Source organism: Oncorhynchus kisutch, linkage group LG17 (assembly GCF_002021735.2).
Source record: "Oncorhynchus kisutch isolate 150728-3 linkage group LG17, Okis_V2, whole genome shotgun sequence".
Classification (NCBI taxonomy): Eukaryota; Metazoa; Chordata; class Actinopteri; order Salmoniformes; family Salmonidae; genus Oncorhynchus; species Oncorhynchus kisutch.
In genome coordinates, this window is record NC_034190.2 from 61,254,822 (window position 1) to 61,281,888 (window position 27,067).

The 27,067-nt window shown below is 40.6% G+C and overlaps 1 protein-coding gene across 4 annotated transcripts in view; it reads right to left on the reverse strand.

Moving 5' to 3' along the window:
- Window positions 1-27,067, reverse strand: part of clstn1 (calsyntenin 1) — a 74,906-nt gene that overhangs the window by 20,993 nt on the left and 26,846 nt on the right. Inside the window, exons 2-11 of one of the 4 annotated variants that reach the window (XM_020506422.2) lie at window positions 15,968-16,090; window positions 8,509-8,538; window positions 6,748-6,943; window positions 4,925-5,133; window positions 4,438-4,587; window positions 3,974-4,159; window positions 3,455-3,703; window positions 2,906-3,027; window positions 2,133-2,295; window positions 1,540-1,590 (exon numbers count right to left, since the gene is read on the reverse strand). In XM_020506422.2, the coding sequence (XP_020362011.1) occupies window positions 1,540-1,590; window positions 2,133-2,295; window positions 2,906-3,027; window positions 3,455-3,703; window positions 3,974-4,159; window positions 4,438-4,587; window positions 4,925-5,133; window positions 6,748-6,943; window positions 8,509-8,538; window positions 15,968-16,090 (1,479 nt within the window). The remainder of the gene's footprint in view (window positions 1-1,539; window positions 1,591-2,132; window positions 2,296-2,905; window positions 3,028-3,454; window positions 3,704-3,973; window positions 4,160-4,437; window positions 4,588-4,924; window positions 5,134-6,747; window positions 6,944-8,508; window positions 8,539-15,967; window positions 16,091-27,067) is intronic. The other 3 variants (XM_031794235.1, XM_031794236.1, XM_031794237.1) reach the window with 3 other exon arrangements.

The window sequence follows — 27,067 nt, forward strand, 5'->3', positions numbered from 1 at the left end:
TCCTGGGATGTTTAATTAACACTGAGAATGGAAATGATAGATTATTTGAAGGTAATTAAATAACAATAATTCTCTAAAATGTTTTTAATGAAATGCAAAGGTTATTTTTCAATGAGACTTTTAATAACACTGCTAGTTTAGTTTGGTCTAACTGTTCTGAACTCCAAGCAAAGATAGGACCCATGGAAATTAATTTGCTTAGTGCAAACACATTGTTTTATTGCACGCGGTCAGTGAGAGTCGAACCTATGAACTTCTGTTCTCTGTCCACTGTGCCACCAGCATACTGTGTTTCCTAAACTCATACAAAGCAGTTCATTTTAGTCTATTCATACAGGCCCTATTTAAGGAAGCAAGCTGTTAAGATCACGTGTGGCCAATTAGTAGCCGCAGCCAACACACCTGAACACATTTAACAAGATAGAGGAAAAGAGTGTTTGGACACAGAACAGAATGTATGTTTTTAAACATTCTTAGAACTTTCTCTGAACGTTACAAAGGTTTTCTTTTTTTACATTCTCTGAATAATTTGAGAACATGACTTTAAATACAACCATTAGGAAATCTGTTGGGAACCTTATGCTGAAGGACTGAAATTCCCACAGAAGAACATTGTTTCTTAACAATCTGAGAATGTTCCCAATGTCAAACCAGTTGGAGAACGTTCCTAGAATATTACCAACATTTAAATTAAATGTAACTATGTTTGAACTTTTTGGAATCGTTCTGTTAAAGTAATGAAATACCAAAAAAAGATTATTTTTTTGTTGTCAAGTTCCTTAAATGTGCTGAGAATGTTCCAAAGCCAAGCAACTATCCTGCCCCATTCCAAGAAAGTTTGTATGCAACATTGGCAGTACGTCTAAAATAACCATAGGACAACCATGCGCTCACCAAGATCTAAGAAACATATGCTTCTCAGATCATTTAGTGCTAGCTGAGATGCATCCTATCAGTTATGGTTCTTTATTTTGTTGTTAACTTATTTCAATATACTGGCGCATTCCTTGAGGTGAAAATCGTAGGGTCGAGGTGAATATTGTGCAGGGACTTGATGCACCCGGTAGTGCATGAGGATGGGTCTGCTGTGGCTGCGTCACTGCAACGCAAATCTGGCCTCGCCTCTCTCAAGGTCACATTGTCCAGCAGCCAGCAGCAGAATCGCTGTGTCGCAAGCTGTGCATTGTTGTCATCAGATACTCTGGAGCCGCAGCTCCTTACGCAAGGTCATGCACCGAAAAGGTAAACATCTCCAAATACTGCATCGGGTAATAGAGAGCACCATCTGAAGGCGAAATTGATAGAATACTGCATTGGCTTATGAATAATAGAAATATCAAAGTGATACAAAAAAAAGCCGTCCAGGATTATGTTGCATCCAGTCTTACGCAGACTGTCTCATGCTAGAAATGTGGAGTTAGAGAATCATTCCTCGTGCAGCTAGAATGTGGAAGACATTCTAGTCGGGGGTGATGATGATGGCGTTAACAAGATGGACAAATGGCACATATTAAGGAGTAAGGGAAAGACTTGAGCAACCTGTGGAAGGCTCAGAGACTGTCTCATTGTCTTTGTCATGTCCTGGGTTGTCTGTAGAGAGTACAGGAGAGAGTTCAGGGAAAGAGAGCAGGGGGGAGGGGATTGAGAATCAGGAGAGGTTGGTTTGATGTTACACATGAACTCCTAGTGCATCATCCTGGTAGCAGGGAATGAGTTAATACTGTATGTACAGTATATCAGAACAATTACATGTACACATTTTAGGCATAAACACAAGGAGAACTACTACCATTGTATATCAATGAAAAAAAATGGCAAGAAAAATGGCAAGAAAAAAAAAAGTCTCAAACAGAAAGCCTTATTCTAGCAATGTTCCTTTGTAACTATCAATATAAACTCAAAGAGCAATACTGGTGTCTTAGCTGATACATGCATTGCCATGTAAGCTACAGGATGACATCTTAAAACATCCTGATAAGGGATTTATATTTGTTGTTAAGATAATATCTTAAGACCAACATTCCCGCTGTGTCTTGCCTGGTCCCAGATCTGTTTGAGTTAACATGTCAACTCCAAATGTTTGGTGATAGCACAAACAGATCTGGGACCAGGCTACTTTGTGGCTAGTTTACCTTGCCAGCAGGCCCCGATAGTGAGCTGCATGTCGATCTTGGAGGAGTGCAGGGGGTAGTCTTCGGTGACCAGGAAGGGCTCGAAGGTGGCCCCGTCTACAAAGAGAGCCACGGAGGGGAACTCCACGTTCAGCACGTAGTGGTGCCACTCCTTGTCACACACCTGGAGGGAGAGAGAGAGGAGAAGGGGCAGGTGGTCAAAGTCAACTCTATCTAAATGAGTCTTTCCTCGCCCCCTTCTCAACTTCAACCAACCTCGCCTCCTGACTTTCTTCTCCAATACAATTTGAGAATGAGGCAAGGAGAGAGGATGCAAGAAATCAATTAAGTATTGACTGGGTTGGAGCCTAGTCGAGGTCATGATGAGGTAGACATGGCAAAGAGCTCATTCTGCATATGTTCTACTACTCTGCTGTCATTCTACAGTCCTCATAAACATCTTTGTTATGGCAATGACAAAACTGATTGTGCTAATGGACAAACCATTTGGAATTTTGCTATGATTCTGGGACATTCTCACTAGTAAAATCTGGGACATTCTCACTAGTAAAATCTGGGACAATAAATTAACTACTACTACAGTCAAACTGTCTTGAGGTGTGGTGTCGAAAAAGGGGCAGTCTTGGTGGTGTCCTGGTGACCAAGCAGACCACGAAAATAAGTGTTTTAATTAATGCTTTGAAGTGTTATCCTCTGCGGTCAATTGCAAACGCATCTTGTTTGGTGTATGCATTCGTTTTACCCCAAATTAAATTAAAAGTGTAGCAGCTCACCTGGTCCAGTTTCCAGTGGAACTCCGCTGGTTTGTAGTTCTCCGTCTCTGCGGGGTCCTGACGCAGCAGCAGGATGAGGTGACAGTTGTGGACGTAGAGGGAGTAGTGGTGTCTGTTCATCTCTGTGGGATGAGCACCAGATTAGGGTTAAAGGTAGGTTTGCCAAACTCCAGTAATGTTCCAATATTCCCAAGTTCTCCAAAAATCCCAGATGGAAGATTCACAGAATCAAAATAGAATGAGCAGAAAATCTGGAATCCTCCAACTAGGATTTCAAGAAAACCTGGGAATTTTGGAAAAGTTGCCAGAATTTTGGACAGAGTATTTTTGGAGTCCTATCGCGAGAGGACAAATACTGTCTATTGATGTATGGGGTATCAGACCTGGGTACGAATCATAACCCTAATGATTTTCTTTCACATTCCTAAGCTGTGCTCGATTGAGCTTGCCAGGCACAATAGAATAGTCCCAAATGTGCACACCCCATCGTACCAGCACTCCAGACAGGCTCAACGGAGTATGTTTTACAGTGAGTACAGGGTAGCATACCGGTCTTGTCCGAGTTACAGAGGATGGTCTCCTTCTCCCTGGCCCCGGGGCCGTGCCTCATCCACACAGAGATGGTGAAGGGCTCCTTCAGGCTAGTGCTCACCACGCCCTCCGGCACCTTGATGGCTTGCGTGCCATTGAACTCAAACACCTGGTCGCTGTCATGCCCATTGTCTGTGGGCAGACCCACCGTCCAGTTGGCAGAGCTGCTTGGTGCAGGCAGTAATTCCACCGTGCCAGCGCTGGCGCCTGAGAGAGACACACACACACACACACCGAATGCCAGGTTTAGATACACAATGCTACAGATGAGAAAAGTGATGACTCGTTTTCCCCAGCTAACAATTACATCATGTCAACAAATCAAATCCACTTTGTTCACTGAGGGTAGGTTATTTTGGAATGGACTGCATTTACGAGGAATGGATGTTGTTTGGCACATTGCTTGATTAGCAGAGATACATTCTCTGAGCTACAGTATATCATGGTTGTTTTTGTTGTAGGTTTAGGGTTTCTCACCGCATAGCTTGTGCAGGGACTTCTCAGAGTAGGTGTCTCGGTCGCAGCCCTTTCCGATGTGATTGGTCTCCAGCTCGATGTTGGCCTGGATGGAGGTGATTGGCTCCTCGCAGGTCTCCAAGTGCATGCTGGGGAAAAGGGCCAGACTGCCTGTGCCAGGCTCGTACTCAATCCTCTTGTTGAAACCTGAGAAAGAGGGAGAGAGAGAGGGAGAGAATGTGAAAGAGAGAAGAGAAATGAGCAACATGTTTAGAAGCAACACCACAAATAATGGTATAAGACATTTACAGTCGATACTCGTTCATTCATTAGGCAGTGATTCTGACACTAGCTAAGAGAGGATAAGCTTGCGGGTTGAATGACCTCTTTCCAATAGTATGCTGTAAACTTTAGCCTTAGAGTCCAACACACTAACAGATCCTGAAGCCGTTTGAGAGTTACTGATAGAGTAGGGCCTTTGCTACCTTGCCAGCCGGGCTTGCAGGTGGGCTTAATGTTGATCTTGACCAGCACATCTTCTGAGGCGCGGTTCTTCCCACAGTCGTAGGCAGTCACCGTCAGTTTGTACATGCGCTCTTTGCTGTAGTTCAGCTTCTCTGTGTTCTTGATGAAGCCTGAGTGAGAAAAAAATGAAAAAATAATTGAGCTGATTTGAGCTTTTCATTGATGGAATGCCAACAAGCTACAGGTGCGCTAAGAACAAAAGTAAACAGTGCTAATCAAACGGATATAGACACGCAAGGGATTATCATAATACAGAGATTGGCATTTCAAGGTGCAAGCCTACACTTCAAAGGCAAAATGCTGGGGGAAAAAATGTCAGACTTACTGTTTGCCGAGATCAATAAAAAAAATTGGTCTAGGTCAATAAGAATCGCAGCTCTGATCTATTTTTAAGCAGTTTGTTTTTTGGCAGGTGGCAGGGTTGGGCAGCTACTTCGGGGTCCTTACCGTCCTTGTCAACAGTGAAGGGTACATCTGGGGTGACGATCTCGTAGCTGCAGATCTGGCTAAACTGGAATGAGCAGTCGGCATCCACTGCCTCCACCTTCAGGATGCTGTCATACTTCTTACCCTCGATGACCGTGGCTTTGTAGGACTTCTCCTTGAACACTGGGGAATACTCGTTGATGTCGTTCACTTGGATGTGGACAGTGGCCCTGGTGGGGTCAAAGTTAAACTGGTGACGACAGACTGACCGACCAAAAAGATACATCCATCACACAAGCTTCTGTGAATTACATTAGTCTCTGCTTAGCTAACTAGGTAATCTGTGCAATAATCAATTTTAGGATGGCTGTATTGCAGCCGATCACAATTTATCATAATGTTGCATTACAGCTGGATAACTTCGATTATACTAGCATAATCAAGGATAGTAAGGAAGGATGGCTCAATGTGGGCAAGGGAGACCTCTGAGATTGGAGACAGTACTCCTCTTCTTGTCTCAAAAGTAAAAAAGTGTTACACTATTGTATACACCCTTATATTATACTAGGATTATATGAGGGTTATTGTGTTTCCATAGCTAGGGTTGACAGTGAGGACTTGTGAAGAGCATTATCAACCACCAATTAAATTTCAGTTCAATTTAAGGGGCTTTATTGGCATGTGAAACATATGTTTACATTGCCAAAGCATATGAAATACCTCTACATAATCAAAACAGTTGCTCTGTGAGGTATTAAAGTTCACAGTTAGCCACTGGGGAGCCAGGCCCAGCCAATCAGAGTGAGTTTTTCCCCACAAAAGGGCTTTATTACAGACAGAAATACTCTTTCAGTTTCATCATCTGTCCGGATGGCTGATGTCTGACGATCCCGAGGCTGAAATAGCCGGATGTGGAGGTGCCGGTCTGGTGTGGTTACACGTGGTCTGCGGTTGCGAGGACGGTTGAAAGTACTGCCAAATTCTCTAAAACGACGTTGAGGCAGCTTATGGTAGAGAAATTAACATCCCATTCTCTGGCAAGAGCTCTGGTGGACATTCCTGCAGTCAGCATGCCAATTGCACGCTCGCTCAAAACTTGAGACATCTGTGACATTGTGTTGTGTGACAAAACGGCACATTTTAGAGTGGCCTATTATTGTCCCCAGCACAAGGTGCACCTGTGTAATGATCATGCTGTTTAATCAGTTTCTTGATATGCCACAGCTGTCAGGTGGATGGATTATCTTGGGAACGGATAAATGCTCACTAATAGGGAAAAAACAAATTTGTGCACAACATATGAATGAAATGTTTGTGCATATGGAACATTTCTGGGATTTTTTATTTCAGGTCATCAAACACAGGACCAACACTTTATATTTATATTTTTGTTCAGTATAAATACCAGCTGAAGTGTGGCTCTGGCCCCAAGTGAGAGCAGGTCTACCTAAGCCATGCCCAGTGAGACATGGGTGGCGGCCCGCGCAGATGGACACAGAAAAGTCTGGGCCTTTTGGGTAAAACACTGGGGTAAATCCTGTATGGAAATGCACTATGATTATGCACATTTTCCTTCCAACCTTTATTTGATTGAATATGTTGGCAATGATCAAATTCATAGACTGCAAGGTGAATTTTGATTGATGAACTCATCGCATCAATCTAATTTTAAAAGGACTGCTGGCACCAGCAACAGAACGTCCTACCCACACAATTACACTAAGATCAGGTCATTCGAACAAAATTGAGTCAAGGCGGGAAGAAATTGCACACACTGTGGCACTCAAGTGTTGACTTTGCAAATTGGTCCCAGTACGGGGCCCTAAAGCAAGAGTCAGACATACTTGTGAGATTTCTTCATGTTGGCTCCGTCGGGGCCCTCTCCACAGTCATAGGCCTGGATGGTGAAGGTGTGCTCCTTCTGGAGTTCACAGTCCAGCTTGTCCTTAGCTCGAATGACTCCCTCACCCGTGGACTTGTCCAGGACCACTGCCTCAAAGGGAACATTCTGCCCATGGATCCTGAAGCCACAAATCTCACCTGAACAGGTCAAGAATCGAAAAAGTGTTTGTTTAGAAGGGGAAAGTTCCTTCTTGAAGTTTACAGTCATATTAGTAAGAAAAAACAATGTATACACAAACTTAAATAAAGAACAGCCAAAGGTTTTGGCAGCCAGGGATTTGTACATTTGGGGGCAGGGGGTGTCTGTGGAGGAAGCCAGAAGCATTGTTGTATGGGTGAGTACTTGAGGGGAGGGGGGAGTGGGGGTATTTAGCATAATAGTGGGCTGACTGATCACATCGCATCCAGTCATGCATGTTGAAACCAATAAATATGTGGACAGGCATTTCACAGGAGAACTTTACATCACAACAATTAAACTAATCAAAACAAAACAAAGAGGGAGTGCAAAGCCAATATTGGAGCAAGATATTTAAAAAATCGGTGCATTTCACTGTCAGGCTATAAATTACAGGGCTATTTCAGAAGAAAAGAAGGAGTGAACATAGGAAAAAGAAAGGAACCCTAAATCAAAATATTAAAAGTTTACAGTAGAAGTAATATGAAACGATTATGATGAAGTGGTCCGGTATGAAATGGCACTAAACCTAATACAGTGAACAAAAACTAAATTAACTAATTTAAATAATCCATTAAAAGTTCATTTTGGAGTGAAGGAAGTCTTCCTGTGCAATTTTGCCTCACACCCCAAACTATTTACAAATGAATACAAAATTAAATCATAGAGGATCAAACCAGTACAATAGCAGTAGTCAAACAAAAGTACTGGATGAGAACTGGGGTTAGAAATATCAACTTGCTTGACATCCACATCAAATGACAACTGCAGCCATGCTAATGGTAGAGATTAGTGGTGGAAAAGATGCAACAACAGAAACCTCACAGCAGAGAGAGTTTGCATTAACAACCTCAGTGACTTTGCTTTGAAAAATCGAGAAATTACAAGTTGCCAGTAGTCAAAATCATGGTTATTGTGTGAAAATAATCTTTAATATAATTATTTTTAAGTAATACCGGCACATTTATTTCAATTTGGTTCTTTTTTGAGAGGCACCAATGATATTGGTGTGCTGTTTATTGTCCATACATAATAAAATGTCATTATCAAATTTAATTTCCCAACATTTAGCATGGGTTTCACCAGGTTGTATTTTCTTAATAAATATTCAACTCAAGGCAGAATTGTTCATTTAAAGTAATTGTCTCAAATTGGTTTTGATATCAGTCTTGGTTGATTGTTCATGATGAATTTGCCAAAATGACAGACATCTTTGAGACAAACTCCTGACTTTAGCACCTTTTCCCTGATTGTGGCTGAAATACTGTTAGGGTCTGCAAACTACAATGGATGTCTCATGCACAGATATTTCTAAGTACACGCAGCCCCACATCACACTTTTCATCCAGTTGTATTTTCCAAAAATTTGGGGTGAGAGAAAAGTAAAAGTTAAACAAAAACAAATGGGGAGGAGATTAAAGAGCATGGCAGGAGTTTCTGTGTAAAAGTGCGGATGCTAGTTTGCGTTAGTGGGTTAATAATAAAAAAAACTGAGCACAAGACAGGAGAAAGAGCCCATCATCACCTTCTTTGGTGAAGGTCACCTCAAAACTTTCTACAAGAAGGGAGAGAAAATCAACCCAGGTCAGTCAGAAAAGTTTAATTTCAGAGGTTACACAGAGAGGACAAGATACAGTTGAAGTCTGAAATGTACATACACCTTAGCCAAATACATTTAAACTCAGTTTTTCACAATTCCTGACATGTAATCCTAGTAAAAATTCCCTGTCTTAGGTCAGTTAGGATCACCACGTTATTTTAACAATGTGAAATGTCAAAATAATAGTAGAGATAATTATTTATTACAGCTGTATTTCTTTCATCACATTCCCAGTGGGTCAGAAGTTTACATACACTCAATTAGTTTTTGGTAGCATTGCCTTTAAATTGTTAAACTTAGGTCAAACGTTTCAGGTAGGGGTTTGTGATAGCCACTCCAATACCTTGACTTTGTTGTCCTTAAGCCATTTTTCCACTTTGTGCAGTTGCAAACCGTAGTCTGTCTTTTTTAATGGTGGTTTTGGAGCAGTGGTTTCTTCCTTGCTGAGTGGCCTTTCAGGTTATGTCGATATAGGACTCGTTTTACTGTGGATATAGATAATTTTGTAACGGATTCCTCCAGCATCTTCACAAGGTCCTGTCGTTCTGGGATTGATTTGCACTTTTTGCACCAAAGTACGTTCATCTCTAGGAGACAGAACACGTCTCCTTCCTGAGCGGTATGACGGCTGCGTGGTCCCATGGTGTTTATACCTGCGTACTATTGTTTGTACAGATGAACGTGGTACCTTCAGGCATTTGGAAATTGCTCCCAAGGATGAACCAGACTTGTGGAGGTCTACAATTGTTTTCTGAGATCTTGACTGATTTCTTTTGATTTTCCCATGATGTCAAGCAAAGAGGCACTGAGTTTGAAGGTAGGCCTTGAAATACATCCACAGGTACACCTCCAATTGACTGAAATGATGTCAGAAGCTTCTAAAGCCATGACATAATTTTCTGGAATTGTCCAAGCTGTTTAAAGGCACTGTCAACTTTATGTATGTAAACTTGACCCACTGGAATTGTGATACAGTGAATTTTAAGTGAAAAAATCTGTCTGCAAACAATTGTTGGAAAGATTACTTGTGTCATGCTCAAAGTAGATGTCCTAACAGACTTGCCAAAACTATAGTTTGTTAACAAGACATTTGTGGAGTGGTTGAAAAACTAGTTTTAATGACTCCAACTTGTAAACTTCTGACTTCAACTGTACATACTTTTGCCATATATGGATACACATTCACATTGAGAGTTTGGATTCAAATTTGATGTGCAAATCAATACACAGCTCAAAAAGCCCCCTTCCTTAGGGGAAAAGTAAGAAGAGGTTACAAAGAAACATTACAGTATAAGCTTCTACTGCCCAAAGATTTACCATTTTGCACAAAGATTTACCATTTTGCACAAAGATTTACCATTTTGCACAAAGATTTACCATTTTGCACAAAGATTTACCATTTTGCACATGACATGCTAAGAGACAACGATAACCAGCAAAATATTTCTGCATTTCTTGGTAGGCTTGGGCGATATACAGTTTATACTGTTTGAGGTTTTTCGAAATATCGACGGCATGATTTTCAATACCGTAAATAAAATAAAAAATAAAGCACATTTTGTACTTTGTGGGATTGCTACGCCGCTGCTTATAAGTTATGTTTAACTAAGGAATCTACAATCAGTCAAATTATATTCAGCTCAGGGCTCCAGCTATGCATTCGGTTTGCTAACTTGCTAGCTATAGTTAGCTAACAGACTTTTGTACATCACGCTGTAACGTACAATTGACCTTATTTTATCGCCCAAATACATAATACTTAAAGGTCAACTGTAATATGAATACCATTGTAAAGCACAATTTCTCCCCCTTCCAGCAAAATCAATGACGAGACCTTCATGCTGCCCGTCTCTGCATGACTGAAGAAGGCAATGAGCTCCATAGGGTCTTTTTAGAAATGGGGGAACGGAAGAGATAAGCCGTGTGGGCAAACAGCTTTTTTCACCCCATCTGTCCAACTTATCACCTCTAAAATGTAAATAAAACACTATAAAGAACTTTTATAATGTGTCATTACATACCCATTTGAAGGTTTGTGTCGAATTTGAATCAGGTTTTTAGGGCGGCGCGAAAGTTATCTTTAGAAGTAAACAGCGGCTATCGTGGCTTTTGAGAGTCATGATGGCTTGCAATGATGATACAATAAATGAATGCATTCAGTTGTACAATTGACTAGGTATCCCCCTTACCATATCCCTGTCACTTTCTTGTTTTTAATCTGCGAGAGGAGAATTACACCTGGTGGAGACAGGCTGTACGACACAGAATGAGTTGCATTATGCGTGCTGTACGTTACGACACAATTTAACGTACAGCGTCAGAGGGGTCAGTTTTTTCAACTTTTCTCCAATACTATTGGGCCATTTCCATGTCAATCAACGCTTGAATAGAAACGTAGCTCACACCCCAGATTTTGATGCCAACACAGTCGCTACAGTCGTTTGAATGCTGCGGTTGCACACATTTGTACAGAATGGGGTTAGTCAACAGTAAGTGGCTAGATGCCAAGATCAAGCTTCTTGGTTATAGCAGACATTCAATCCCCTCCTGTTGCCTACATTTTTTGTTCATCAAAAACAATGATATTATAGATAGAGAGATAGCTAGATGCATAGATTTAAAAAATCTAATCTAAGTAGCACCCCTTGTGTGCACATTTGGTAATACCGTATACCCGGTATGGTACAGAAACGATATGAAAATGTGGATACCGCCCAACGCTAGTTCCTGATGAATGACATAGAAAACAAAATAATTTAGGATGATACTGTAGCTTACTAGCCTACGTCAGAAGGTTTGGACACAGTAATAACAATGCAGCATTCATCTCAGCAGACCTGTTAGGAAGTTGTTACCTTACTACTTACTCATTACTGTGTAGTCTGAATAAAAATGTAGTTCATCAAAACTCTTATGCCATTGGCATTAGACTGTACTCACAGAAAAAGTGCTACTAAACCAAAAGCTAACATACAGTATTTCAAACTGAGCGTTGAGATACAACTTCACAGCTTACTCCTGGGTCAGCTAACATTAGGCCGGTTCTGCTTGGTTGATTGTTTACGCCCCGTGTCCCTGGCCTCGTGGGGTGAGCTGTCCGACTATTTTTTACCTAGACAATTAGAAATGGATTTCCCATTAGGGGCTTCTGTTCAGGACCAACCATGCGGTGGAAGTTTTGGGCCTCCCCCCACCCCATGCTCTCCCCAGCCCGAATGACAACATAGCTGAGACTCTGGAAATTCTACCCACAGCCTACCCTGTGTGCCTTGGCCCTCTGCTCTGGCTACAAGCCCCCGACATTTTCTACAAGACATCATCCCAGCTCAATGTGTATTGATTCTAGGCCCCTTGATGCCCTTTGTATTGCCGGTCGATTGCGGATGTCGTAAGAATAGGCCGACACCTGAACTGAGGGCTACGTGACAATGTGAACTCCACAATGGGGTAGTAAAATGATGTTTAGCAGATCAAACGGTGACTTAATTGGTTCTGTGGTAACCCGAATTCTATGTTTTAGGGATATGTGAGAATATGAAATTCACAATGGAGGAGTCAAAGGATGTTTCACAAATATCTTGGACTTAGAGGCTCTTACAGCAGCTGTTCTGACTGCACTCCTGTTTGTTATACTACAGCCCCCTTTCCTGATGTAAACACAGATTTTAGAGAGCTAGGCTAGCTCATCACCACCTTCAGTAGCAGGAGTTCCTGTCAAGACTAATCACATTTCAAGGAAGATAAATCATACAAAATAACAGGGGGATATTGGTAAATGGTATCAATGGTACACTAAACAGACACAAACAAGCCAGATCAATTCAACGGTCATTGTCTTGGAATAAAATGAGGAATTGCTCTCATGTTAAGGCAAAATGTCCATACTGCATCATACTCCAATGTCCAGTACAGATGTCCCTACTATTCAGTCACATTAGGGAGTAAGTAACCCAAATGTTGTTGTGGCCAAATGCTACAGGAGTCCTTGACTGTGTCCCTGTATTGTAGTTCCGGGCTTGGCTATTTCTATGGCTGCTGTGCTCATTTTCAAGCTTCCCGCAGCTTAAAAACCTACCATCGCTGCACCAGTGAACACACCCACACGTACACATATGGACAGACTGACACAGCCACGACGATGCATGCACACTAGAGGTTGACTGATTAACCGGAATGGCCGATTAATTGGGGCCGATTTCAAGTTTTCATAACAATCGTTTTTTTTGGACACCGATCATGGCCGATTATCATTGCACTCCACAAGGAGACTGCCTGGCAGGCTGACTACCTGTTATGCGAGTGCAGCAAGGAGCCAAGGTAAGGTTCTAGCTAGCATTAAACGTATCTTATAAAAAACAATCAATCTTAACATAATCACTAGTTAACTACACATGGTTGATAATATTACTAGTTTATCAAGCTTGTCCTGCGTTGCATATAATCGATCCTGTGCCTGTTAATTTATCATTGAATCATAGCCTACTTCGCCAAATGGGTGATTTAACAAGCTTATTTGTGAAAAAAGCAGTCGTTGGACCAATGTGTACCTAACCATAAACATCAACGCCTTTCTTAAAATCAATACACAAGTATATATTTTTAAACCTGCATATTTAGTTAATATTGCCTGCTAACATGAATTTCTTTTAACTAGGGAAATTCTGTCACTTCTCTTGCGTTCTGTGCAACAGAGTCAGGGTATATGCAGCAGTTTGGGCCGCCTGGCTCGTTGCGAACTCTGAAGACTATTTCTTCCTAACAAAGACAGCCAACTTCGCTAAACGGGGGATGATTTACCTAACCATGAACATCAATCCCTTTCTTAAAATCAATACACAGAAGTATATTTTTTTAAACCTGCATATTTCATTAAAAGAAATCCATGTTAGCAGGCAATATTAAACTAGGGAAATTGTGTCACTTCTCTTGCGTTCATTGCACACAGAGTCAGAGTATATGCAACAGTTTGGGCCGCCTGGCTCGTTGCAAACTAATTTGCCAGAATTTTACGTAATTATGACATAACATTGAAGGTTTTTGCAATGTAACAGGAATATTTAGACTGATGGATGCCACCCTTTAGATAAAATAAGGAACGGTTCCGTATTTCATTAAAATAATATTATTTTCAAAATTATAGTTTCAGGATTTGACCATATTAATAACCTAAGGCTCGTATTTCTGTGTGTTATTATGTTATAATTAAGTCTATTATTTGATAGAGCAGTCTGAGCGGTGGTAGGCAGCAGCAGGCTCGTAAGCATTCATTCAAACAGCACTTTTGTGCGTTTGCCAACAGCTCTTCGCAATGCTTCAAGCATTGCGCTGTTTATGACTTCAAGCCAATCAACTGAGATTAGGCTGGCGTAACCGATGTGAAATGGCTAGCTAGTTAGCGGGGTGCACACTAATAGCGTTTCAAACGTCACTCGCTCTGAGACTTGGACTAGTTGTTCCCCTTGCTCTGCAAGGGCTGCGGCTTTTGTGGAGAGATGGGTAACGATGCTTCGAGGGTGGCTGTTGTCGATGTGTTCCTGGAAGCTACACTGTTACACTGGCAATACTAAAGTGCCTATAAGAACATTTCAATAGTCAAAGGTTAATGAAATACAAATGGTATAGAGGGAATTATTCCTATAATAACTACAACCTAAAACTTCTTACCTGGGAATATTGAAGATTCATGTTAAAAGGAACCACCAGCTTTCATATGTTCTCATGTTCTGAGCAAGGAACTTAAACGTTAGCTGTTTTTACATGGCACATATTGCACTTTTACTTTCTTCTCCAACACTTTGTTTTTGCATTATTTAAACCAAATTGAACATGTTTCATTATTTATTTGAGGCTAAATTGATTTTGATTGATTTATTATATTAAGTTAAAATAAAAGTGTTCATTCAGTATTGTTGTAATTGTCATTATTACAAATAAATACATAAAAAAATATATATTATTAAAAAAATATAAAAAAAATATTATTATTATTTTTTTTTTTTTTTTTTAAATTGGCCAATTAATCAGTATCAGCTTTTTTTGGTCCTCCAATACTCGGTATCGGTGTTGAAAAATCATAGTCGGTCGACCTCTAATGCACACACCAATGATGTATGGCACACACCAACACACCATTCTCACAGACATTCAAGCCATGGATTCAGCATCCCTGCTCATCCCATCGAGTACAGTGGCACTGCAGTGAACCTTGTTTGTACTTTGCTGGGACACGCTGTCCACTTTCCCTGCCCTCCTCATCAAAGGGGTGAGTGGTGTACAAAGAAGGGCAGCGTGGAGCGCTCCATTGAACTCCAATTTACTACTGTAAGAGGAACCCATCGTTGTGCAATGAATGGGCATTTTGATTCCTCTTCACGTCGAGTTCTCTATTGGGCTGGGTTATGCACCCTGTCGTTCAAATCAAATACATTATCAATCTGGAGTAGACGGATCATTTCATTGTGGTCAAGTTCTAGTCTAGAATATAACAGGAACATAATAAGTACAGTAAATTCACTTAATGTGTGATAAAAAAATAAAGGGGCAAGGGCACAACAAGGGACATGGGAGAGTTGTGTAGGGAGTACTGAAGATCACAGAATGAATGGGATGGAGGGGAAAAAAGCCATTCCCAATACCGCGGTGCTTTGAACCTCAGCCAAAGTCAATCTCTTGTATGATAAAAAAAAAATGTGCCCTAATGCTGCCTTGGCACATATCAGTTGAATTGTGCCTCTCCTCAGAGATGAACATTAAAAGGGAAAATTCTGATTGATCTGGATATGAAAGGATCCTTAGGGTGGATATGGGGACCAGCTGCGGACCACTGTGTGGTAAAAACAAATCTAATATGCAATATCTCCCCTGGCAGATTTGGAACATAAACTGGGTGGTGCACTTAACGAAGATTAACGTAGAGTGTATGACTGGACTTTGCAGAAGGAGCACAGATGACATAGCTTGGCCGTAAATTAAAGAGATTAACTTGATGCTTCTTCACATACTACAGAGGTCAAAGTGGGTTTAAGATCATATGGAGACATCAAGTAAATAGATTCCCTATGAATGCTACAACATTGTATCATGTGTAGCTACTGCATCCCCAATTCGCTACTGAAAAGTCTCTGAAGAGCAAAGCAGCATGAGTAACCAATGAAAAACAATAAATTATAACATCTTTGTGACTGCTCGCTATCAAACCACTGACTTGCAGCATTGTACACCTGGAATTTTGGAAATTGATTCAATCTAATGAATCTGTAATGGTTATATTTTTTCTCATCGCCTTATGGTAAATGAAAGGAGAGAAAAAATAGAATCCATGAATCAAGCGGTTTAAAGAAAATGACCTATCAGGTTAGTGTAGAAGAAAAAGCTCCTCTCTCACCTGCGTAGCGCAGTGGGGCGTCTTTGTCCAGGGCGATAAGTGGAGGGTCCAGAAGTACTTTGTCGTCATTTTCTGTTACGATGCCATGATACGTCGTCTCGATCCATGGCTTGTGCTTATTAACTATAGAAGAGAGAAAGAGACAAAATTAGCTCCCATGCATTTTCATAAGAAAAACATAAGGTTTTGAAGCACCTGATTCAGGGACAGAGGTAAAAGCCTTAGGGCAAATTAAAAGTAGAGTGACCTGACACGATACTTGAAACTATAGGACTACTGTGGGCCGTTCTCCCAATCATCTAGTCCTGAACTGGCACACTTGAAGACATTCCAGTAATCAGCCAGTCTTCAAGCACAGGATTCTCTAAACACCTTCAGCTGGGCAGAGATACTGAGAGAGACCGAGACACAGAGCTATCCCTCAGACTACACAGACCCACAAAGAATTTAAAAACAAATCCAATTTTGATATACTCCCACATTTATTAGGTGAAAAACCACAGTAGCAAGATTTGTGACCTGTTGCCACAAGAAAAGGGTAACCAGTGAAGCAAACAACATTGTAAATACAAACTATATTTATGTCTATTTATTTCCCCTTTCGTACTTCAACTGTTTGCACATTGTTACAAGACGGTACATAACCAGTAATATAACATTTAAAATGTCTCAGTTCTTTTGAAACGTTTGCAAATGTAATATTTAGTGTTAATTTCTGATTGTTTATGCCACTTTTATTTATTAACAATTCAACTTGCTTTGGAAATGTAAACATGTTGTTTCGCATGTCAATAAAGCACATTGAATTAAGAGAGCAAGAGCACATTGGGCTCCAACAATGTATCTTACATTGCTGCACCTTGCCTCCTGGGAGTTTCTACCACCCACCTACACCTCCGTCATGGCCCCGTAAACAAAGCCTGCTCAAGCTTGGCTACGCAATTCATGTATTTTTCTGAAAGATATCAATGCATACATTTACAATTGCGCAAAGGCACTTGCAGCAAATCTAGAGGTGCTGACACAGTTTCTTCCAGTTGAAGTCAAATTCTTCAGCAAAGAGCACCAAAGCCAGGTGGGGGTGCACCGCTCATTGCCCGCTTATGCCAAGTAATGGTAGGGGAAACATTGACTCAGCCACACTAAGTGGATGAGGTTTGACAGCATTGTCATCGGGCCAATGACTCCTGCAGCTTGAGTCCCAGCAGAAACTGTGTGGACCAGCAGTCTGGCTCATTAGAGCTTTGTGCTCTCGTCTGTTGGCCCGGGACACGGCCCCAGCTGCAGACAGGATTCACTTTTAGCTGGCGGCTGCAGAAAAAGCTGCAGTGAGTGACACATTTGGGCTGGATTACAAACATGTGTTGATGCGAGCAAGGGATAGTGGAATCGCACTCTCAAAGTAAATATGGAGCCACTCCTGAATCAGAAGAGTGACTAGCTAGGTGTTGGTGATGTCAACACTGACACCGATGAATGTGGCCGACTCTGACAGAGACGGGCATGGGGCATGATAAGAAATACGGTAAGCTGACCAGGCATGTGTTGTCTGTTGGGATCCTGAGAGTGGTAATAGATGAATTGATCTGACAGGAAGACGGCAAAATAAGGAACTCAAAACAATATACAAGGTACCCCTTGTATATAGCCTCGCTACTGTTACTTTACTGCTGCTCTTAAATAAATAAAAAATCTTTTTATTTTTTATATTTTTTATTTTAAACTTGTCTATTTTTTCAAAACTGCATTGTTGGTTTAAGGGCTTGTATGTAAGCATTTCACTAAGGTTGTATTCGGCGCATTTGACAAATACAATTTTATGTTGAACTAAAGTTAGTGTCCTGACCTCAGAATGACCCCTTGAGCCAGTCTTGTGGTTACATACTGCTTATAGTAACAACTTAATCAAAGAAACAAATCATAGGTTGCCCATAAAAGATAAACAAACCAAACACTATGCTTCTTTTCAAGGTAGTTTATCTATACCTCGTGAAACTGTGTCTATAGAGGACCATGAAAGCCTGGAAGTTACATCTACCTATACGCAGATACAGATTATTGGAGGACAAAAAAAAGCTGATACCGATTAAATCGGACAATTATTTTTTGGGGGGGTAATAATGACAATTACAACAATACTGAATGAACACTTATTTTAACTGAATATAATACATCAATAAAATCAATTTAGCCTCAAATAAATAATGAAACATGTTCAATTTGGTTTAAATAATGTAAAAACAAAGTGTTGGAGAAGAAAGTAAAAGTGTAATATGTGCCATGTAATAAAGATAATGTTTAAGTTCCTTGCTCAGAACATGAGAACATATGAAAGCTGGTGGTTCCTTTTAACCTGAATCTTCAATATTCCCAGGTAAGAAGTTTTAGGTTGTAGTTATTATAGGAATTATAGGACTATTTCTCTCTATACCATTTGCATTTCATATACCTTTGAATATTGGATGTTCTTATAGGCACTTTAGTATTGCCAGTGTAACAGTATAGCTTCCATCCCTCTCCTCGCCCCTACCTAGGCTCGAACCAGGAACACAACAACAGCCACCCTCGAAGCAGCGTTACCCATGCAGAGCAAGGGGAACAACTACTCCAAGTCTCAGAGCGAGTGATGTTTGAAACGCTATTAGCGCGCACCCCGCTAACTAGCTAGCCATTTCACATCGGTTACACCAGCCTAATCTCGGGAGTTGATAGGCTTGAAGTCATAAACAGCGCAATGCCTGAAGCATTGCGAACAGCTGCTGGCAAAACGCACAAAAGTGCTGTTTGAATGAATACTTACGAGCATGCTGGTGCCTACCATTGCTCAGTCAGACTGCTCTATCAAATTATAGACTTAATTATAACATAATAACACACAGAAATACGAGCCTTTGGTCATTTAATATGGTCAAATCCGGAAACTATCATTTCGAAAACAAACCGTTCCGTATATTATATAAATAAATAAATAAATAAATAAAGTTGAAATATTGCTGTCACATTGCACAACCTTCAATGTTGTCATAATTACGTAAAATTCTGGCATATTAGTTCGCAATGAGCCAGGCGGTCCAAACTGTTGCATATACCCTGACTCTGCGTGCAATGAACGCAAGAGAAGTGACAATTTCACCTGGTTATTATTGCCTGCTAACCTTTCTTTTAGCAAAATATGCAGGTTTAAAAATATGTACATTGATGTTTATGGTTAGTTACACATTGGAGCAACGACAGTCCTTTTTCGCGAATGCGCACCGCTTCGATTATATGTAACGAAGGACACGCTAGATAAACTAGTAATATCATCAGCCAAAGTAACAAAGCCTACCATCAGCAAGGGCATTGAAGATGAAACCTGGCTGGGTCTTTCAGCATGACAATGATCCCAAACACACCACCCGGGCAACGAAGGAGTGGCTTCGTAAGAAGCATTTCAAGGTCCTGGAGTGGCCTAGCCAGTCTCCAGATCTCAACCCCATAGAACATCTTTGGAGGGAGTTGAAAGTCCGTGTTGCCCAGCAACAGCCCCAAAACATCACTGCTCTAGAGGAGATCTGCATGGAGGAATGGGCCAAAATACCAGCAACAGTGTGTGAAAACCTTGTGAAGACTTACAGAAAACATTTGACCTCTGTCATTGCCAACAAAGGGTATATAACAAAGTATTGAGGAAAACTTTTGTTATTGACCATTAAAAAACCTACAATGTGATTTTCTGGATTTTTTTTCTCATTTTGTCTGTCGTAGTTGAAGTGTACCTATGATGAAAATTACAGGCCTCTCATCTTTTTAAGTGGGAGAACTTGCACAATTGGTGGCTGACGTGATAGTAAAAATAATATTTTACAAAGTGACATGATATAATTTAACACATTACTTAGTCTATCCTGTCATATCATCATGGCTACTTAGTTGTACTTAATTATTCAAGTTATTCCAAAGTTGTAGCCTACATGTCTTTTATGTAATCCGGAGGTACACTACATGACCAGAAGTATGTGGACACCACTTCAAATGAGTGGATTTGGCTATTTCAGCCACACCCGTTGCTGACAGGTGTAGAATATTGAGCACACGGCCATGCAATCTCCATAGACAAACATTGACAGTAGATCAGGCATACTGAAGAGCTCAGTGACTTTCAATGTGGCACCGTCATAGGATACCATCATTCCAACAAGTCAGTTTAACCAATTTCTGCCCTGCTATAGCTGCCCTGCTGTTATTGTGAAGTGGAAATGTCTAGGAGCAACAACGGCTCAGCCGCGAAGTGGTAGGCCACACAAGCTCACAGAACAGGACCGCTGAAGCCCGTAGCGTTTAAAAAACATCTGCCCTCAGTTGCAACACTCACTACTGAGTTCTAAACTGCCCCTGGAAGCAATGTCAGCACAAAAACTGCTCTTCGGGAGCTTCATGAAATGGGTTTCCATGGCCGAGCAAACGCACACAAGCCGAAGATCACCATGAGCAATGCCAAGTGTCAGCTGGAGTGGTGTAAAGCTCACCGCCGTTGCACTCTGGCACAGTGGAGATGGCAGGGTGATTAACAAAAGGCTAAGCTGTGTTTCAATATATTTCACGAATATGAATATTTTCTAGTAATATTTATGTCTGTTGCGTTATGCTAATTAGTGTCCGTTGATGACAATTCTCCCGGATCCGAGATGGGTAGATCCAAGAGGTTAAAAAAGGAACCATCAGCTTTCATATGTCCTCATGTTCTGAGCAAGGAACTTAAACGTTAGCTTTTTTTTTACATGGCACATATTACACTTTTACTTTGTCCTCCAACACTGTTTTTGCATTTATTTAAACCAAATTGAACATGTTTCATTATTTTTTTGAGACTAGATGTATTTTTTATTTATGTATTATATTAAGTTAAAATAAAAGTGTTCATTCAGTATTGTTGTAACTGTCATTATTACAAATATATATAAAAAATAAATAATTCAAGTAATAAATAAATACATTTAAATTATTATTATTATAAAAAATAAAAATAAAATTTTTATCGGCTTTTTTTGGTCCTCCATTAAATCAGTATCGTTAAGGGCGTTGAAAAATCATAATCGGTCGACCTCTAATAATACTGACCCATGTTGACTCCATTACTTCCTACAGTTGTGTCAAGTTGGCTGGATGTCCTTTGTTAAGTGTGAAAAACCCAGCAGCATTGCAGATCTTCATATAAAATCAGTACACCTGGCACCTTCTACCATACCCAGTTCAAAAAGGCACAGAAATATTTTGTCTTGCCAATTCGCAATTGTCTTATGGCTTAAAATCCTTTTTTAACCCCTCCTCCCATTCATCTACACTAACAAGTGACATCAATAAGTGATCATAGGACTCACCTGGACAGTCTGTCATGGAAAGAGTAGGTGTTCTTAATAATCTGTATACACAATGTGTAATCTAAATATATGGCTCTGGGAAACCTAATGGGGTTTTTGAAGAATCAGAATGGATGGAGCCCCCGAAAACACCTTAACAGCATGTCTCACATGACCTGAAGTGTGGTGGTTGTCTATAGACAGATTGCAAGACCAGACTACCTCGATAAGCTGCTTTAAGTCTCCACAGAATCTCAACCCAACAGAGGGATACATTTAGGTCACATCCGTGGGCATGCTGCTTTTCCAATGATCAACCACACCATAACTTGGGACAGCCTAATTTTTGAGTGTCCTAAATACATGGGATAACCTTATATATCACAGCACTACGCCATTCTTTCTAGTATGTGGAGCACTACTGCTATCAAATGAATTATAGATGTCTTGTGTAAACAACTATAGTGTTTCTCCTGGGTAAACTTATTTTTCACTTCAACAATATAACATAATTTCACTTCATCAGCTGGGACAGAATATACAAACCAGCAAGCAATCTACCCTATTTGCCAGCCCACTGGTACAGATACAGCAGAACATGGTCATTCACAAGCTAACCATCTCTGGTAGTGTTATTGAACCTTGTATCAAGTTGCTCTGCAATGTGTGAGAGACATGAGTCATACATGAGAAAGGGGCATCTGGTGACTGACAGTGAGATGAGATAGTAATTGCCTGAATAAAGAACAATAAAATACTGAGCATGGCTCACAATCCATCAAACCACCCTACAACTAGACTAGAGTAAAAAGAAAAGAGATTGAGGTTAGGATTTTTTATATTCAGAAGGAGTTGATAGTTACTATTTCAGCCAAGAGTGAGAAAGTCAAAGGAGACTCTTTCCCCTCTAAAGTGGCAACCTAAAATGTGGAAACATTCCCTCTGAAAACATGCCATGACTCTCCACGCTATGTCATTGAAAACTAGTTTCAATCTTACACACACACACACACACACACACTCTATAAAATGTACATAGACTAAAACAATCCTATTTAAAAGTGTGAAATTCAACACATCGTTTAGTGCACGCCGTGTGAAATTGATGTTAAGCCCCATATCTGGCACATCCAGGTATGACATGGCATGGGACATGTGGGGGGGTGGGGGGGGGGGGGTGGGACTTTACTCTTTTCTCCTCCATTGTTTGTACAAGCAAGGGGGAGGTCAATTACATAAATTAGACTATCAGAGCAACTCCTCGAATGGCCTATTTCTTGAAGTCTGAATTTTAGTCTAAGGGGCAGTGAACTAATTGATGTAACCCCTGTTTCCTTCCTCCTCATTAGGATATGCGACTGAGAACGAGATTTGGGTCTTGGGGGTGTGCTTTGATGTGGGTGTCTCTTGAGTGTTCGCACGTGGGAAGCATTTGCACATTCACTCTGACAAAACAGTACACAGTTACAGTCACTCACCCTTCTAGATAACTTGAAACAGTCCAACTAAGTAATGTGTCTGGAAGTAGCCTAACTTTTTTCGGCAATTAGCTTCATCCCACTGCTGTGGGACCGTGGCAAAATTGGTTGGACTTCGGATAGCCCATCTGTGGGGCTAGTTAGGGACCGTCAATCAATTATGCAATGTAAATGGAACAATATTTTCATGTTGAACACCTTTTGTTCATTAAACGCTTTCAATAGTTTATAGTTGGTTTGAGGTTAAGTCATTGAAATTTTTAACTATTGAAAATGTAATATATTGCCCATTGAGTAATTTACGGATGGTCCATAACTAGCCCCAGAGGGATATCCAAAGTCAAACCTAATGTACCACCGGCATTACAATCGTGTTGCGTGCAGCTTTGTGCCAAATTAATGATTACTTGGGTGCTGGCAACTGTGGGCAGGATTGAAATAAACCTAACCCAAGGAAAACTGTGGCGTACCTTTTATTCCTTGGCATGCTATTTTTTATAACCATCTCGCAAATCTCAGTTTTGGACAAGACTGAGTTTTTAACCAAAATTATCCCATTTACACTTTGTAGTAAATGTTGACACTATAATAAATGTTTCAGGCTCATATCGATGCCACATTGGTTGAAAACGGCCTGAGAATTTGGCTTTCGGTTCAGCTGCGCTTTAAGTGTGTGTAAATTACTGTATATTTGGGATATTGTTTTAAAAAAGGAAACATTAAAATCTCTGGAGTGCAAAATCTGTTGTGCAGTGGCGGTGAAGATCGACACCATGTGACAGCAAGAACAACATCCAAATTGAGCCCCAATTTGCACAAATGAGGCAGTTATTTCACTTCCTGATGTTAGATACTAATTGGACCATTTCAAATTATTTGTGTCTGTAGCCTGCTAGCACTAATGGTTTGTTATTACCACAGAGTTTTAAAACCCAGTTCCAACAGGCCAATACTTCCGGGAATACCTTGCCAAGCAGCTTCAACAGACCAGACTGGGGTTTTGGGTTTGGAAAATCAATGGGAGAAGAGAACAATTATTCCTTAGTTGTTCATTTAAAAAAAAAAGGTTAATCTCAACTTCGATACTTTCTACAGACAGCCAACCGGTTACAGATCACAAGACCTTATGGAGTTTCTCTCATCTTGTGGAGTGTGGAAAGAAAGCCTATTGCATTTTTATTTTTATTCAGATATCAAATCAAAGTTTGTCACGTGCACCGAATACAACAGGTATTACAGTGAAATGCTTACTTACAAGCCCTAACCAACAGTACAACTTAAGTTTAAAAAAAGGTAAACCATAAACAAGTAAAGAAAAAAAACACAGTAAAATGACAGTGAAAATAACAGTAGTGAGGCTATATACAAGTGGTATACCGGTATAGAATATGCGGGGGCACCAGTTAGTCAGGCTAATTGAGGTAATACGTACATGTACAGTTGAAGTCAGAAGTTTACAAACACTTAAGTTGGAGTCATTAAAACTTGTTTTTCAACCACTCCACAAATTCCTTGTTAACAAACTACAGTTTTGGCAAGTCGGTTAGGACATCTACTTTGTGCATGACACAAGTAATTTTTCCATCAATTGTTTACAGACAGATTATTTCACATATAATTCACTGTATCACAATTCCTGTGGGTCAGAAGTTTACTTACACTAAGTTGACTGTGCCCTTAAACAGATTTGAAAATTCTAGAAAATTATGTCATGGCTTTAGAAGCTTCTGATGGGCTAATTGACATCATTTGAGTCAATTGGAGGTGTACCTGTAGATGTATTTCAAGGCCTACCTTCAAACTCAGTGCCTCTTTGCTTGACATCCTGGGAAAAAGTATCTATATCCACAGTAAAACGAGTCCTATATCGACAACCTGAAATGCCGCTCAGCAAGGAAGAAGCCACTGCACAAAAACCGCTATAAAAAAAGCCAGACTACAGTTTGCAACTGCACATGGGGATAAAGATCATACTTTTTGGAGAAATGTCCTCTGATCTGATGAAACAAAAATAGAACTGTTTGGCCATAATGACCATTGTTATGTTTGGAGAAAAAAGGGGGAAGCAGGCAAGCCGAAGAACACCATCCCAACCGGGAAGCACGGGGGTGGCAGCAGGGGGGAAGCAACATCTCAAGACATCAGTCAGGAAGTTAAAGCTTGGTCGCAAATGGGTCTTCCAAATGGACAATGACCCCAAGCATACTTTCAAAGTTGTGGCAAAATGGCTTGAGGACAACAAAGTCAAGGTATTGGAGTGGCCATCACAAAGCCATGACCTCAATCCTGTAGACAATTTGTGGGAAGAACTGAAAAAGCATGTGCGAGCAAGGAGGCCAACAAACCCGACTCAGTTACACCAGCTCTGTCAGGAGGAATGGGCCAAATTTCACCCAACTTATTGTGGGAAGCTTGTGGAAGGCTACCAAAAACCACATTTGACCCAAGTTAAACAATTTAAAGGCAATCCTACCAAATACTAATTGAGTGTATGTAAACTTCTGACCCACTGGGAATGTGATGAAAGAAATAAAAGCTGAAATAAAATCACTCTACTATTATTCTGACATTTCACATTCTTAAAATAAAGTGGGGATCCTAACTGACCTAAAACGGGGAATTTTTACTTGGATTAAATGTCAGGAATTGTGAAGACCCGAGTTTAAATGTATTTGGCTAAAGTGTATGTAAACTTCCGACTTCCAACTGTATAGTTAAAGTGACTATGCATAGATGATCAACAGATTGCAGCAGCATAAAGGAGGGGTTGGGGGGGGGGGGAGTGGCGGGACACAATACAAATAGTCTGGGTAGCCATTTGATTACCTGTTATGGCTTGGGGGTAAAAGCTGTTGAGAAGCCTTATGGTCCTAGACTTGAAGCTCCGGTACAGCTTGCGATGTGGTAGCAGAGAATTTTTAATAATGACAATTACAACAATACTGAATGAACACTTATTTTAACTTAATATAATACATCAATAAAAATCTATTTAGCCTTGTTTAAATAATGTAAAAACAAAGTGTTGGAGAAGAAAGTAAAAGTGCAATAAGAAAGCTAACGTTTCAGTTCCTTGCTCAGAACATGAGAACATATGAAAGCTGGTGGTTCCTTTTAACATGAATCTTCAATATTCCCAGGTAAGAAGATTTAGGTTGTAGTTATTATAGGAATAATTCCCTCTATACCATTTGTATTTCATTAACCTTTGACTATTGAAATGTTCTTATAGGCACTTTAGTATTGCCAGTGTAACAGTATAGCTTCCATCCCTCTCCTCGCTCCTCCCTGAGCTCGAACCAGCAACACAACGACAACAGCCACCATCGAAGCAGAGTTACCCATGCAGAGCAACTACTAGAAGGCTCAGAGCGAGTGACGTTTGAAACGCTATTAGCGCGCGCTAACTAGCTAGCCATTTCACTTCGGTTACACCAGCCTCATCTCAGGAGTTGATAGGCTTGAAGTCATAAACAGCGCAATGCTTGACCAAACAATGAAGAGCTGGTGGCAAAACGCACGAAAGTGCTGTTTGAATGACTGTTTACGCACCTGCTTCTGCCTACCACCGCTCAGTCAGATACTTAGATACTTGTATGCTCAGTCAGATTATACAGTGGGGCAAAAAAGTATTTAGTCAGCCACCAATTGTGCAAGTTCTCCCACTTAAAAAGATGAGAGAGGCCTGTAATTTTCATCATAGGTACACTTCAACTATGACAGACAAAATGAGAGAAAAAAAATCCAGAAAATCACATTGTAGGACTATTAATGAATTTATTTGCAAATTATGGTGGAAAATAAGTATTTGGTCAATAACAAAAGTTTCTCAATAGTTTGTTATACACCCTTTTGTTGGCAATGTCAAATGTTTTCTGTAAGTCTTCACAAGGTTTTCACACACTGTTGCTGGTATTTTGGCCCATTCCTCCATGCAGATCTCCTCTAGAGCAGTGATGTTTTGGGGCTGTTGCTGGGCAACATGGACTTTCAACTCCCTCCAAAGATTTTCTATGGGATTGAGATCTGGAGACTGGCTAGGCCACTCCAGGACCTTGAAATGCTTCTTACGAAGCCACTCCTTCGTTGCCCGGGCGGTGTGTTTGGGATCATTGTCATGCAGAAAGACCCAGCCACATTTCATCTTCAATGCCCTTGCTGATGGAAGGAGGTTTTCACTCAAAATCTCACGATACATGGCCCCATTCATTATTTCCTTTACACGGATCAGTAGTCCTGGTCCCTTTGCAGAAAAACAGCCCCAAAGCATGATGTTTCCACCC